We start from the raw sequence: 15451 nt of genomic DNA, 5'->3' as shown, positions 1-15451 counted from the left end.
AAATTTGAATGAGAAATATAAATATATATATCAATACATACCAAATTTAAATGGGAAATTTAATTGAACTGGAGGAATATTTGGCATTTTGGAAGGATTATCTTTATTACGAGTTATTTTCATTAAAAGACCATTTCTCTGAATTGAAAAATAAGATTTGTACAAGTAGGTATTTCTGAGATTTCAGGTACTGCCCCATAAATTGATCAACAGTCTGTTTACGTCCATTGGCTGCACTGCTAATGCTAAACCATTTTCATGGGCACCATTCACAGGCCTTGTAGGAAAAGGAGAAATCTAAGAAAAATAGAGAATGAAAGGGGATTGAGAAAGAGTCAGGCAAGGCAAATAATATTCATTATGGGTTTGGTATAGCTTAAAACAATTTAAAAGCATTTCAGATAAAAGAATGAAACCTTCATGATGTGTTTGTACCTTGCATTGGTGTCGTGATCATTCTTGGTCTAAGAATGAGTAGACAGATGAGGAATTAGAATCCATGTTGGCAAATAGAAATCTCAGTGGTCTTGGGACTCATTAAGTAGTGTGGAAGGAAGGTAGGCAGGAAGGAAAGAATAGAGGAAACTGACCTATTTTTAAATATTTTAAACAGGCAAAAAATACTCAAAAGTAAAATAATTATTCTATAGGAGCATTCTTCCTGTAATATTAGGCATTAAACATATTAAAGTTGATGAATATGTATCAAGACACTGTTTAATACTGCAGATAATTCAAAGACAAATAAGATAGTACATACCTTACTCCTAAGGAATATACCACCTAATGTGAGTGATAAAGACAGATATGCACACAGTTAGGATACAGAGCAGCCATGGATGTTGTATATTTTTGAGAAGGCCCAAGACTGTTATTTCAAAGAAAATACCTGAGAGCATTTGTTATAGATGATAAAATTCAAGCTTTTACGTGAAAGCTAGAATTTTGGAAAACATATCATTACAAATTGACAGCTCCTCAACAATTTAAGAAATTTTTGATGAGATGGATGGTAACACCAACAAATGTGATTTTTTAAATATTATATAATGTATAAATATTTGAAAGATCTGCATAATTCAGTGAACCAATATTCCAGATCACCAGTGCATGATGTTATAAAATCATGCATTGGTAAAATATCTATTCAAAGTGCCAGACAGATCAATGGACTTTAATATAACAGAATATGAAAAGCTTATTGATATGGCTTTAGATTGCACATTGCAGCTAACTTGTAGGAAACTGCCACTTGCTTTTCATTAAAAAAATGCTACCTGTTAACGTGTAACAGGTTTGTTATTGTTATCTTTAAATGAACTCTCTAATTATTTTTAAATTTCTCTGTTTCAATTTTTAATATGGTAAGTATTGGCAGATATAATGCACATAAACAAAGTTCTTTATGTTTCTCACTAATATTAAGATTGTAAAGGGACCCTAGGACCAAAAAATTTGGGAATTGCTACTTTAGAATTTCTTTTAGTAAGGGTCCACTGGTGGCAAATTCTCAGATTTTGCTTGCCAGAAAACGTCTTTATTTCATCCTATTCTTTGTGTGTGTGTGTGTGTGTGTGTGTGTTTGTGTGTGTGTGGTACGAGGGCCTCTCACTGTTGTGGCCTCTCCTGTTGTGGAGCACAGGCTCCGAACGCGCAGGCTCAGCAGCCATGGCTCACAGGCCCAGCTGCTCTGCGGCATGTGGGATCTTCCCGGACCGGGGCACGAACCTGTATCCCCTGCATCAGCAGGCAGACTCTCAACCGCTGCGCCATCAGGGAAGCCCCTCATCCTATTCTTGAAAGATGTTTTTGAAGACAAAATTTATTTGCCTTTAGCATATTGAAGATATTATTCCACTGTCTTCTAGATTTTAGCATTGCTGTTGAGAAGTCAGCTGTCACCTGTTTCTTCTTTGAAAGTAATTGTCCTTTTTTCTTTTGGACTCTTTTCAGACTTTTCTCTTTGCCTGTGATATTTTATCTTTTCACTCTGATGTGTGCATGTATAGATTTCTTTTTATTTATCTTGCCTGGGATTTGTTGGGCTTCTTAAGTCTGTGGATTAGTATCTTGCATCAGTTCTGTAAAAGTCAGATATTCTTTGTTAACATTTTACCTCTGTTTCATTCTCTTTCTAGAATTTAAATTAAACAGTACTAATTAGACCTTTTTATTGTATTTTCTTTGCCTCTCCAGGCTACATTCTACGTAATTTCTTCTGTTCTATTCAGTTTATAGTTCTCCCATCCACTGAGTTTTAAATTTCAGTTACTGTACTTTCCATTTCTGTAAGGTCTGTTTGGATCTTTTCAAATCTGCTAGATAACTCTGTGTAACCTCCTATTACCTGCATATAATTTCCAGTTTTGCCTTTTATTTTTTTAAACACTATAAGCAGAGTTGTTTTGTAGTTGATAATTGTAGTATCTGCGGTCTTTATGGATCTCTTTATACTGTCTGTTATTTCTTCTGGTTCTCCCTGTTGCAGCCTTGCTTCCTTATATGTTTATCTTTGATTCCGTGCTGCTTTTTTTTCTTAAATAATTGTCTGTATTAATAATATGAAGCCTAGATTTTAAGTTACTTCCTTTCAAGATGATTAGTGCTGGGTATGTAGGTGCATTACGAGTCCAAATTACTTTAAATATGTTGTCCTGGACCACCAGAGTTGAGAATTCATGAGATCTGATTCATTCTTACCTAATTGGTATAGCCTGTTGGGAGTCCTTAATGTGGGGAGGGAATTCTATTAGACTTTCCACTTTGACAGGCCCTGGGCTTTGAAACCTGTCCCCTGTATCAAAACCAAAGATCAGATTCACCTTATACGCAAATGCCCTCAGAGTGAAACATCTGTGTTCTGCTTACCTCTCTGGGTTCCTGCTTTTCCTTTAGTTTTGGTTCCAGCACCCTTATTTTATTTTATTTTATTTTATTGTTAATATCTTTATTGGAGTATAATTGCTTTACAATGTTATGTTAGTTTCTGTTGTACAACAAAGTGAATCAGCTATAAGTATACATATATCCCCATATCCACTCCCTCTTGAGCTTCCCTTCCATCCTCCCTATCCCACCCCTCTAGGTGGTCACAAAGCATCGAGCTGATTTCCCTATGCTATGCAGCAGCTTCCCACTAGCCATCCATTTTACATTTGGTAGTGGATATATGTCAGTGCTACTCTCTCATTTCGTCCCAGCTTCCCCTTCCCCACCTGTGTCCTCAAGTCCATTCTGTACATCTGCATCTTTATTCCTTCCCTGTCACTAGGTTCATCAGTACCATTTTTTTCAGATTCCATATATGTGCATTAGCATACGCCAGCACCCATATTTTAAACCATTATGGGAAACTGCCTCCCAGAACAGTGTTTTTAAATTTTAGTCTAACCATAAGAATAAGGAGTGCTTGCCCTATGGATATAAATGCCATAGTAATAACTTGGACCTCTCATCTTACATGTAAGGCAAACCTCACTCAGTAAGCACTGAGAGCCAGCAGAGTGTAGTTGTTAAGATCACAGGTTCTGAAATCAGGCTGCCTGGGTTTAAATCCTGGCTCTGCCACATAGTAGTCTGTGAACTTGCACAAGGTACTTAATCTCTGTGCCTTGGTTTCTTTCTCTACAAAAGGAGGATAATATCAGCACTTGTTACTTCATTTGGTTGTTATGAGGGTCAAGTGAGATGGGCAAGTAAACATTCAGCAGGTGCCGGCATGCACTTGGCTTTCCAGCACGCACAACAGCTGGGAACTTGGTTAGTACTGGATAAATATTCACTATGGATTACATTAAGCATCTATTGAGTGTCTCCTGGACAAACAGCCCATGTTAAATTCTCTTGGTCTTTGGCTACATTCGAGTTAGGAAGGTGATCACACTCACGTGAAACAAGTGGAGAGCAAGTAACAGCACTGTTTATTTGCTTGTATAATGATGGAATTTTTGAAATACTGTTGTGTAGTCTTCTGACCAGAATAGCAAAGAATCAGTGCTTTGTAGGGGAGGTGTTTTTCTAAACAAGGACTTTGAGAAAGAGGCCCTGTGTGGATTGGTCATGACAATGCTGAGGATGACATGAGCAATGGCCATGACACTTCACATTTGTACATAGTTCTTGACGCATTCCTCCCTATTCAGGTTCTCACCATAGCCTTCACGGGCAGCTATCTGTATTTATACTTTGTTGATCAGAAAAGCAAGGTCTAGGAAGGTCAGTGCGGGATCGTAAGAAGAGGTAGGTCAGTGCAGCCTATTTTAGAGAGCAGCTCCGGATTCCTAATAAAGGTGAAACTTTATGTCTAGGAATATAGCCCAGGGAGATTCATCACCATATTTACAAGTTAACATGTAACATTTACAAGGTAATACATACAGTCAGTAGGGCAATGGGCAAAAACCCTTTGACTTATTCATACTATGGAATACTATATAGCAATTAAAATAAGTAATATATATCGATAAATCAAGAGCATAAAACTAAGCAGGCAACTAGTAAACAGATAAGTTCTAGGCATCTGATACACAGCATGGAGATTATAGTCAACAATACTGTATTAACAAATGTCAAGGTTGCAAGAGACTAGATCCAAACAATTCCGTTCAAAAAAAGAAATGATAATTATGTGGTGTGATAAAGGTATTAGCTAAGGCCACTGCAGTAATCATTTTGCAGTTTACAAATGTGTGAAGCCGACACATTATGCAAACTTACACAATGTTGATTATATCTCAGTTAAAAAAAAAAACTAGGTGAGGAAAGCTAGTTGCAAACGATAAATATAGTGTGAATTGTTTATATACTTGAAACACATAAAACAGCAGTACGATATGCATTGTTTATGGGTATCTGCAAAGGCAGAAAAAGTTCAAAGAACAAAAATTGAGAAACACAGCTCCCGGCTGGAGGACAGTGGTTCCTTCTGGAGGAGGGAGGGAGGGAGACCAGAAGCAAATATGTTTTCTCTAAACTTGAGATGATATCCTTTTTTCCCCTCAAATAAAGGTACTTTGTAAAAGAAAAGAAGAGTTTTAAAATTAAATAGACCTCGGTTCTAAGCCTGCCACCCATTTACCCAAATTCCTTTCTCTCTCTAATCCTGTTTCCTCATCTATAAAACGGGGTCACTATAACTTCTTTGAAGTTGTTGTGAGGACTAGAGGAGGTGATGTATGGAAAGCACCTAGTGTAACACCAGCTGCTTAGAGGCGCACGGTAACTCGTACTTTTTTTTTTTTTTTTAACATCTTTATTGGAGTATAATTGCTTTACAATGGTGTGTTACTTTCTGCTTTATAACAAAGTGAATCAGTTATACATATACATATATCCCCATATCTCCTCCCTCTTGCATCTCCCTGCCTCCCACCCTCCCTATCCCACCCCTCTAGGTGGTCACAAAGCACCGAGCTGATCTCCCTGTGCTATGCGGCTGCTTCCCACTAGCTATCTATTTTACATTTGGTAGTGTATATATGTCCATGCCTCTCTCTCACTTCGTCGCAGCTTACCCTTCTGCCTCCCCGTATCCTCAAGTCTGTTCTCTAGTAGGTCTGTGTCTTTATTCCCGTCTTGCCCCTCGTTTCTTCATGACCTTTTTTTTTTTTAGATTCCATATATATGTGTCAGCATACGGTATTTGTTTTTCTCTTTCTTTTTTTTTTTTTTTTTTTGCGGTATGCGGGCCTCTCACCTCTGCGGCCTCTCCCGTTGCGGAGCACAGGCTCCGGACGCGCAGGCTCAGCGGCCATGGCTCACAGGCCCAGCCGCTCCGCGGCATGTGGGATCTTCCCGGACCGGGGCACGAACCCGTGTCCCCTGCATCGGCAGGCGGACTCTCAACCACTGCGCCACCAGGGAAGCCCCTGTTTTTCTCTTTCTGACTTTGTATGACAGACTCTAGGTCCATCCACCTCACTACAAATAACTCAATTCCGTTTCTTTTTATGGCTGAGTAATATTCCGTTGTATATATGTGCCACATCTTCTTTATCCATTCATCTGTCGATGGGCACTTAGGTTGCTTCCATGTCCTGGCTATTGTAAATAGAGCTGCAGTGAACATTGTGGTACATGACGCTTTTTGAATTATGGTTTTCTCGGGGTATATATGCCCAGTAGTGAGATGGCTGGGTCATATGGTAGTTCTATTTTTAGTTTTTTAAGGAACCTCCATACTGTTCTCCATAGTGGCTGTATCAATTTACATTCCCACCAACAGTGCAAGAGAGTTCCCTTTTCTCCACACCCTCTCCAGCATTTATTGTGTGTAGATTTTTTGATGATGGCCATTCTGACTGGTGTGAGGTGATACCTCATTGTAGTTTTGATTTGCATTTCTCTAATGATTAGTGATGTTGAGCATCCTTTCATGTGTTTGTTGGCCATCTGTATATCTTCTTTGGAGAAATGTCTATTTAGGTCTTCTGCCCATTTTTGAATTGGGTTGTTTGTTTTTTTGATATTGAGCTGCATGAGCTGCTTATACATTTTGGAGATTAATCCTTTGTCAGTTGCTTCATTTGCAAATATCTTCTCCCATTCTGATGGTTGTCTTTTCGCCTTGTTTATGGGTTCCTTTGCTGTGCAAAAGCTTTTAAGTTTCATTGGGTCCCATTTGTTTATTTTTGTTTTTATTTCCATTTCTCTAGGAGGTGGGTCCGAAAGGATCTTGCTGTGATTTATGTCACAGAGTGTTCTGCCTATGTCTTCCTCTAAGTTTGATAGTGTCTGGCCTTACACTTAGGTCTCTCATCCATTTTGAGTTTATTTTTGTGTGTGGTGTTAGGGAGTGCTCTCATTTCCTTCGTTTCCATGTCGCTGTCCAGTTTCCCCGGCACCACTTATTGAAGAGGCTGTCCTTTCTCCACCGTATATCCTTGCCTCCTTTAACTTTAACTTTTAAGTGACTTACCCCAGTCGCATGCCGGCCTGTGGAACACGTAGGGTTTGACCTCAGATACCCTGGCTCTGAGCCTGGTCCTCCTCCCCGGCGTGGGTTCTGTGGGTTAGACGGTGTTAATGAAGGGACAGCAGCACACAGCTCCAATCACGGCTTGGCGACCTCACCAGGGAAGGAGCTGGAGCCTCACCCCCGCTGCCTGGCATCTCGGCCAGCCGTGACCGAGTACGTGGAGAAGCAGGTTGGGGAAGGGCCTTTAACCCTGAGCTCCGTTGCCCCCTGGACTCTCCAAGAAGTCTTTTGCTGCTAGAAGAACCAAGCGATTGTGCGATCATGTTTTAGCTACCCGGCTTGACCCAACTATGTGTTTTGACTTCTCCTTTTCTCTCTTTTGTTGACAGTGTCATCAGCAAAGTGGTCCCAGCCCCCGAGGCTAAGCCAGCGCCTTCTCTGAACAGACCCAAGACGCCGCCGCCCACGCCGGCCCCCGCCCCTGTCCCCGTGCACGTCACCCCCGCCCCCGTGCCTTTGCCCCTCCTGGCCCCGGCCAGCACGCCCCTCGCCGGGATGCCCGCTCCGGCCCCCGCCGCCTCGGGATCTGCGAGTTCGAAAGCCCCCGTCCGGAGTGTGGTCACGGAGACGGTCAGCACTTACGTGGTGCGCTACTTTCTATTTTTGGAGCATTTGAGAAACAGCCACTTAAGAGCTCACTCTTCCCTCATGAAAATGTTTCCAATTAAAAATGCAGTGTCAGATGAATCATTATTGAATTTCAGAGGCAATTCTTTATGACTAGAAAGCCATTTTCATTGCACTTTTAAGCTTTCGGCTGAAAAGTATTGTTAGGATGTTTGCATATTTAGTCTCCATAAATAATGTCAGAGCATTGTTTTTCTTTAGTCGGCATTGTTTTGGAAGATGACTATATACCTATACACAGCACAATCAGTGTATAAATATAGAGGTGAATAGTGATAGTTAAACCCCTCATTGACTTTCTCGATCAAGCAGTGATTCACTTAAGAGTATAATTTGTGTGATATACACACCTCTGATGGGCCAGCTGCTCTTTCTGAGCAGCAGCACTAATTATAGTAACTCACTGGCTAAGGTCCAGAGCATACCAGGGCCTGCAGAGTGAATGGAAATGAACTGTTAGCCACAGAGCTTCCTGAGTCCAAGCCTGTCTTCGGGTGGGAAAACTCACCTTGATGAATGAGTTCGCACGGTTGTCATGTTTTCACGTATTCTCCCCATACTTACTAGTATCAGATCTTACTCAAGCCCTGAATTCAATCAAGTAATAAAGCACTTACATAAACATGTTCTTTGAGCTCTGTAGAGTGACACATAAACAGGCAACAGAAAGGTATCAGGCACATGGAGGTCCTAGCTGAGCTGACGCAGCCGAGATCACCACGTATGTGGGCTGAGATGTGTCAGCCTAGCAGTGGTTTGGGTCTTTCTGAATAGATGGGACTGGAGGGTGGCGGGGTCAGATTCCTGCTGTTGTTGTTATAAATCGTGCAAGTATTACATCTCTAAAGGCATTTGGGAAGGAAATTTCAATGAATCATTAAGTATTTGAGGCACTATAATGATACGAAGGATAAGAAGAAAATCTCAAAAATCTTCAGAGAGGATATAAAGACATGAAGTATTAACAGGAAGAAAACAATTGGCCATTCAAGGTAAAAATAGAAGACATGATACAAAAATCTGTGATCATCAAGTCAGTCCATTCAAGGACCAGTTGCTACAGGTGTTTAATTGAGGCCACATCACCCCAAGATGGGTTAATCGGGGAGGATTTTACACTTAATCTCCTCGGCCTCCATTTCTTCAGGTGGGATTAGGGGGTTGATAGACTAGGTGGTCGCTGATTTCTGATTCTCCAGTGGATTTTTGAGTTAACTCCCTGGAGATGGATCAGATTTGCATAGACAACATGGATGAAATGCCTTCTGTCTCCTCAGAGACACTTTGTAGACAGAAGACAAAATGTGTGAATTGAAGGAAAGACACAGGCTATACAGCAAAAAGGCTGATTTTGTCACTGCCCAATCTGTGACATTGGAACTGTCACTGACATTCCCTTAGCTCCAGTCTCCCCATTTCTAACCTAGCCAAGCGTTGTTTTAGGATGATGAAACCAAGTAAGACATTTGAAAGAACTTAGTAAACCGTGAAGGGCTGGGCGTTAGTTATTATGGGTGCTGTGGCAGATTTCTCATGTCACAGGGTCACGGCCTCCTAATTTCAAGAAAGGTCAGCCAGCAGCAGGACTGGCCATGCATGTCAGCTTCAGGGCCCAGGGCGCTGGGCCAGCCTTTGCCCCAGACAGCTGGCACGTGCTAACTGGTGGTCTCTCCCCTTGAAACTAGAGAGGACCAAGTCAGGGATGTAGCTACCCACAGATTTGTTTAGGAAGCCTTCACATCAGCATCCTCTGCCTCTGTAGAGACCATTTTGAGACTGGTCAGCCTTAAAATAGCGTATCAGTGGAATGAAATATCTCTGCCCCCCGTACACCCATCACACACACAGAAAGCCATCTCTCCTGCACATCTAGTCAGTGTTGTATTTTAAAGTACCAGAAGAGACTATAGCTTGCAAAATAAACTGAATGAAATTATGTGCTGTGTGATTGGAAAAACTTTAGAAAATTATCATTCCTGGTTTTAAATGCCCATCATAGAATTGTTTCTTCCAAATCGGTCTTGTTCATGTGGAATTTGAGGAAGTTGTTCAGTTAGGGATGCTTCTTATTTGGAACTGCTAAGTTAAGTAAAGCAAAGTTCAGAGCACAGCGTTATTTGTTGCAAAATAACATGAAAATGTGTGGCTCTTTGGCCTCCCGCGCGTCCCTTATTTCATTTGCCCTTTAGTTGATTGTACTTTACTGAAAATGTCATAAAGGGAATGGAAAGTTACTTAGTAACAGCTCCTTTATATCCTTGATCTTATCAGCTAGTTCAGGAGAAGGGTTTGGCTAATAAGTAATAAGGCGATACATGCACATTGGCCGTATTTATTAATTCCAGGCCTGTGAATGCGATGGAGGAAACAACATTGAGTTGAGCTCAATAGCTTTCAAAAATATTCGTCATTACTTCCATGAAAACCCTAGTCATTCAGGATGTGTGTGTTTACAGTATTTCTTTAGATAAAAGTGGCCGTAGGTCATATTGCTCACAGAAATTATTATAAAATGCTTTGTTTTTATGACTTACAAAAGAGAGTTTAAAATATTCATTAGAAATGCCTTGGGAGTTCCCTGGTGGCCTGGTGGTTAGGATTCTGGGCCTTCACTGCCGGGCCCTGGGTTCAATCCCTGGTCGGGAACTGGGATCCTGCAAGCCGAGGGCCAAAAAAAAAGAAAAAGCATGTCTTATCATTGAACACTTAGTAGCCATTTGCTTTTTCAGGTGATCCCAGGATAGTGATGACCATGATCACAGCTTTACTAAATTGTTAACTACTGGGTTTTTTGTTTTTGTTTTTAGTTTAATCTGTCAGTGTATTAGCTTCGCAGTGTGAAGTAATGATCCTTATTGTGCCCTTTTTTGGGTACTTCCTCCTCAAAGCATCTCTGTTTTGCTCCCTCCCCTGCAACCGCAGATCCGAGACGAGTGGGGGAACCAGATCTGGATCTGTCCCGGCTGCAACAAGCCCGATGACGGGAGCCCCATGATTGGCTGTGATGATTGTGATGACTGGTACCACTGGTGAGTCCCCATCGTGGCCCTGGGGGGAGGGGCTCTGCACACGGGGTGTGGGGGTGTCTCTGGCCCATCCTAGCTTTTCTCCCAGGGCAGTTCCTCTCCGGAGAGCAGTGTACGGAGCAGAATCACTGCCAAGAGAAAGGCGTTCATGTGCATTCCAAAAATCATGAGTCTATGGCCTATCATTGTTCAGCCTAAATTCCAAATGTGTTGCTTAGCTTATGTATCCTCCTGCTTTAACAAAGGAAAAGGAGCTGGAGGGGGTTCCCTTTCCTTTCTTGCCAGTCGTTTTCTGTAGCAGCTGCAGTGCTTGACGGCAACGCTAAGGGAACCCCCGTAAACGTGTCAGTGCAGAAGTGAAGGGACAGCTTGTGTGGTTTCTGCACCTCTTCAGCGCCCCCCCAAAACCGAAGAAACGCCATCAAAATGCATGCAAACAGCCTTTCCGTTTTATCTTGAAAATATCAGATATAAAAAGATAGGAGTCCACTTAGTCACGTGCTATATGATATCTCTGAGATAAAAACAAAGCCGTGGCTCAGAAGCATGACACTATTTCTGGCTGAAAGGATGAATGAGCTAATTAATTTCTCCAGCGGGGCCTGGAGAGGGGCTTTGTGTAAGGTGATCACCCACACGCCCAGCAGTAGCGCAGCATCCGTCAGAGCTATGTGACTTGGATTTCTGGTAAATACACCACAGACTTAGGACATTATTTAATGACTTGAAATTCTTTAAAAACACAGGAAAAGAATGTGTGGATAAGTAAAGCTTGTTTGTCTGAAGCCTTTTCTTCCTTGGTAACCATGCAGGCCCTGCGTCGGGATAATGGCCGCGCCCCCGGAAGAGATGCAGTGGTTCTGTCCCAAGTGTGCCAACAAAAAGAAGGATAAAAAGCACAAAAAGAGGAAGCACCGGGCGCACTGACGCCCCGGGGGCCCCTGTCCCGACGCCTCAGGGGAGGTGCCGTAACCCCGCCTCCGTGTCACCTCCCACCAGGTTCCTGCCGGTTATGAACCTCGCAAGACTGAGGACAGAAACACACCACCCGCAGGGATTTTCCTTCTGGAACACCCCGGCCCGGGGCCACGTGGTCATGACCGAAGGAAAGCTCACGTGGAGGCAGGGCACCGGGGCCACCTCGCCTCCGTTTTCTATTACCAGTGACAAGTATTACTAATAAAAAGACCATAATCTTCCCTTTCGATTTTCTTGATTCTCTCCAGGGCCTTTTCCTTAAGGTGTTAGATGAGACGATGGCGTGTGGCCTGCCTTGACCGTGACTGAGGGTGATGTTGGTAGTCTGTCTGCGCCTCCAGCCTCCTTCCCTCTCTAGTGAGATAATCATAATCACATAAAAGAAAACTCCAGGTGGAGTGTCGGTAAATATTTTTGTGATGAAAAATATATGAAGCTTCCCCTCCCTCCCTGTTTTTAGTACTAACAGGTAAAATGTTCAGGCTTTTTGTGAAATACCTTATATTTTTTAAGAAAAAGGTTTCTATCATGTCCTGTTGGCTTTTGTGCAAATTATTTTTGTTGACTCTCACCTATTTTCTGTCTCTGTTGCCTCCCGACTTTGCCCATTTCTCTAAACTGCTGGTGTTCTTCTCACAGCTTATCCATTTCATCAACTTGTATAAAAACTCTTCAGACCAGGAGATCTCCCCTAATGTAAATAATAAATATTTATGAAGCAGTTATTTTAAAAAATTTTTTTATCGTGTTAAATTCTGGCTTTCTCTGAAATCTGCTGTGATTTCAGCCATGTCTGTAATTACTGCTGTACATAAGCAAAGAAGGCTAGAAAAAAAGAGCCATGTGTAGTTCAAAGTTACCTACCTTGAGCTGAACCCATGCAGTACCCAAAACACTGGGGGAAAGGACCCGAGCAGTTGGAAGGAAAACAAGGCAATTTAAACCTATGGTTTATGATTTGAAATTGTTTTGTTATCTCTTGTTTCTGTAAATTTCTTTGACTTCCTTTTGTTTCAAAGGACATGTAGATTCCCCGAAAGTTAAAAAAAAAAAAAGAAATATATATATATATATATATATATATATATATACTGTAGCATTTTGTGTTTATATTGTTTTATTTCTGCAAATCTGTTCATTGATATTGTGGTTTAAGGCTGAAATGAAGTATATTATGAAATTTTTTTTTAAAGAAAACTCATCAAATTTCAGGGTATCACAAAACTTTATTATATTACTCTACTGCCCACTATTTATTATATGTTATAGATGTCTGAGAGATAAACCAAATATTTTATTTTTAATGTAAAACATCAAATTTAATTTTATTAGCATATTTTAGCAACTTTGGAATAAATATGGACTTTTACTTGATTTTGAAGTAATCCCAACTTGGGCCAGTGTAATGGATATCTTGAATACTAGAATATGGGCTTTGAACCTAATACAAATATATTAATAGAAATTGTGATGTTTTTAAATGCCAAGTAAATTGATATTAGTGTATGAATCATATTTTAAAACATATATGTGGTTAGAGAAATGAGGCTTTCTGCCATGAATGTTAAATTGCAAATCAGTGGAAATGGAGTCACCCTTTCAAGACTGCAGTATTTCATTGCCCTCCTTGTTCTAGAAGTCAAAGTTTTTCTATCCCTACAAAGAAACAGAGCATCTGTGTTGAGACACGTGTTTTTTGTTCTATTAATTTGAGATCACCCTAAATACTTTATACAATATTTTCACATGCACAGATCTACCCATTAGTGCTTTTTGGAGAGGGATGGGGGTGGGGAAGTGCAAAATAAAGATTATTGGCTATTTCATAGTTTGCTTTTCCATTTTTTTTATTTAGGATTTAGTTCCTCGAGGCATGGTCAGTGTATCTGACGTTGCCATGTCTAAGTGACCTGGTCATGCCACTGAAATAAGAATGGAAGTGCCGATATATAACCTTTCCCCAATCCTACTGTCTGAGAGACTTCAGCCCAAATGACATTGAAGGAATTTCAATCAGTTTGTTGTCCCTTGCTATTTCATGGTTGCTTTCCTAAATCCAGTTCATGATTTTATAAATGGCCTTTGCAATAATAAAACCAAAGAATCATTTTCAGGGGGCTGGAGAGCTCAAGGGATTAGTAATGGAATACAGAGCCTTTCACCTCTAGGTCAGTGAGTTGAATCCAGTTCAGGTCACCAGAGACGCAAAGTTGTTACCGTCTTCTGACTGTTCAGTGGCCTGTATGAAATGGACTGGTGGTCTCAGTCTCTACTGGATGCCTGTCCATACACCAACCAAAGGAAGTCCGAGAAACCGCAAAAGGAAATGTGGATTCGAAAATGAAACCCTGGTGTTCCAAAGCAAAGTTAGAAAGTTGGGCAGAATCATCCTCCATAAAGTCACACTGAAGAAAAAGAGAGTAATCACAAATGCCACAGATGTCACAAAGAGACTGGAGATTAATTCACTTGGCCTAATGAAGTTGAACTAAACAGGGAAAGGAAAAACCTGTATTGGACCAGAGGGGAGAGGGTTACATTGGGAAAGATGACAGTTTAATTGGGAGAAAACCTTGAGGGGACCCACGCAAGAAGAAGAAAGTGGGTTTTGACTTCTGAGGGAGAAGGAAATCATAGAGCAGCAGACATTTGAGGAACTACCGGAACTGAGAAAATTCGATGCAGAGGCACCAGGAGAGTATTTCCCTAGGGAGCATGAGAAGTCTCCCAGGGGTCGGGAAGCTGATGGACCATTGTCATTTATGCCAGCACTACCATCTGACCTCAGCACTGATGATGCTTCGTGAAGAGAAGTAGTCTGGAAAAAAATTGGCCGGGCTAGTGATTTAATTGGAGGGGTTGGTATTTAAGAGGGAGAGAGAGCCCTCCCTCCCAGGAACCCCATTCCTCGGGTGAGCTGATCTGCCCGCGGAGCCCTGAGGACCTGGCCAAGCGCGATTTCTGTGACTGGCGCACTGTTTGTCTTCTAAAGGTGTCTGCACTGAAGCACAGTGAGGGGCTCTATCCTCCAGCTGATTTGTGGCTCCAAATGTCCTGCAGAAAATCAGAGGGCATCAGAGCATTCTGGCTCTGTCGGGCTTTTTGCAAAGATAAAATATAGTGCCTTACCCTACTGTATCACCTAAACCTCCTTTGTTCTCCTTTGAATAGGACGATTCAACAAAGACCTGGTAATCAAACTAAAGTATAAAATGAACACAGATATGGAAACCTGGCCAGTGAGAATGCTAATGAATTAAGTTCACTAAAGGCACACAGGCTAAGTTTTCAATACAAATAGTTTTATGGCCAATCTCTTCAGATCATAGCAGTTTTCTTTAGAAGTTCAAGTCTAGAAGTAGATAGTCGCCCCCCAACTGAAGAATGAAACAGATAATGTTCTGAATAACGTTCTCTCCACAATAGTATCAGTCATTCTCTTAGGAAACCGTTTCTTTGAGAATCTCACATTCATCGTGGCCTGAAAAGTCTAAAGTAACTATTAATCCCCGCGTGCCGGCCAGTGGTGACACTGGAAATGAGATATTTAGGTGGACAGCTGAACATTTTCTTCCTCCTATCAGGGAAACATAACATTTAGTTTATGTGCGAGGTATTAAAACTACTGCTGGTTACCTTTTTCATCCCGGACAACTCAGCTCTTAGTTTAGTTTATAGAAGGACAGTTTTAAACACTTTGCATTCGTTCATTCAACGTTGGCTGGACACACTTCATGAAAATGGCAAAAGTGCATTAGCTCCAAGTTGAGTTTTCCTGCAGTCTGGTCTCCACCGTTTTGTACTTGTTCCCACCATACTCTGGTATTAATGTGCATTTCATCGA

At 41.4% G+C, this 15451-nt stretch overlaps 1 protein-coding gene across 2 annotated transcripts in view; it reads left to right on the top strand.

Annotated features, from left to right (window-relative positions):
• Positions 1 to 13431, top strand: part of TAF3 (TATA-box binding protein associated factor 3) — a 152527-nt gene extending 139096 nt beyond the window's left edge. For both annotated transcript variants that reach the window (XM_081229512.1, XM_081229511.1), the window contains exons 5-7: positions 7306 to 7561; positions 10526 to 10632; positions 11442 to 13431. In XM_081229512.1, coding sequence (XP_081085638.1) covers positions 7306 to 7561; positions 10526 to 10632; positions 11442 to 11556 — 478 coding nt within the window. In that variant the 3' untranslated portion in view covers positions 11557 to 13431. The remainder of the gene's footprint in view (positions 1 to 7305; positions 7562 to 10525; positions 10633 to 11441) is intronic.
• Positions 13432 to 15451: the final 2020 nt, after the last annotated feature.

Source organism: Mesoplodon bidens (genome assembly GCF_964165515.1).
Source record: "Mesoplodon bidens genome assembly, chromosome: 3".
Classification (NCBI taxonomy): domain Eukaryota; kingdom Metazoa; phylum Chordata; class Mammalia; order Artiodactyla; family Ziphiidae; genus Mesoplodon; species Mesoplodon bidens.
Note: the sequence above shows the minus strand (reverse complement) of the source record. Positions and strands in the feature narration are given on the sequence as shown.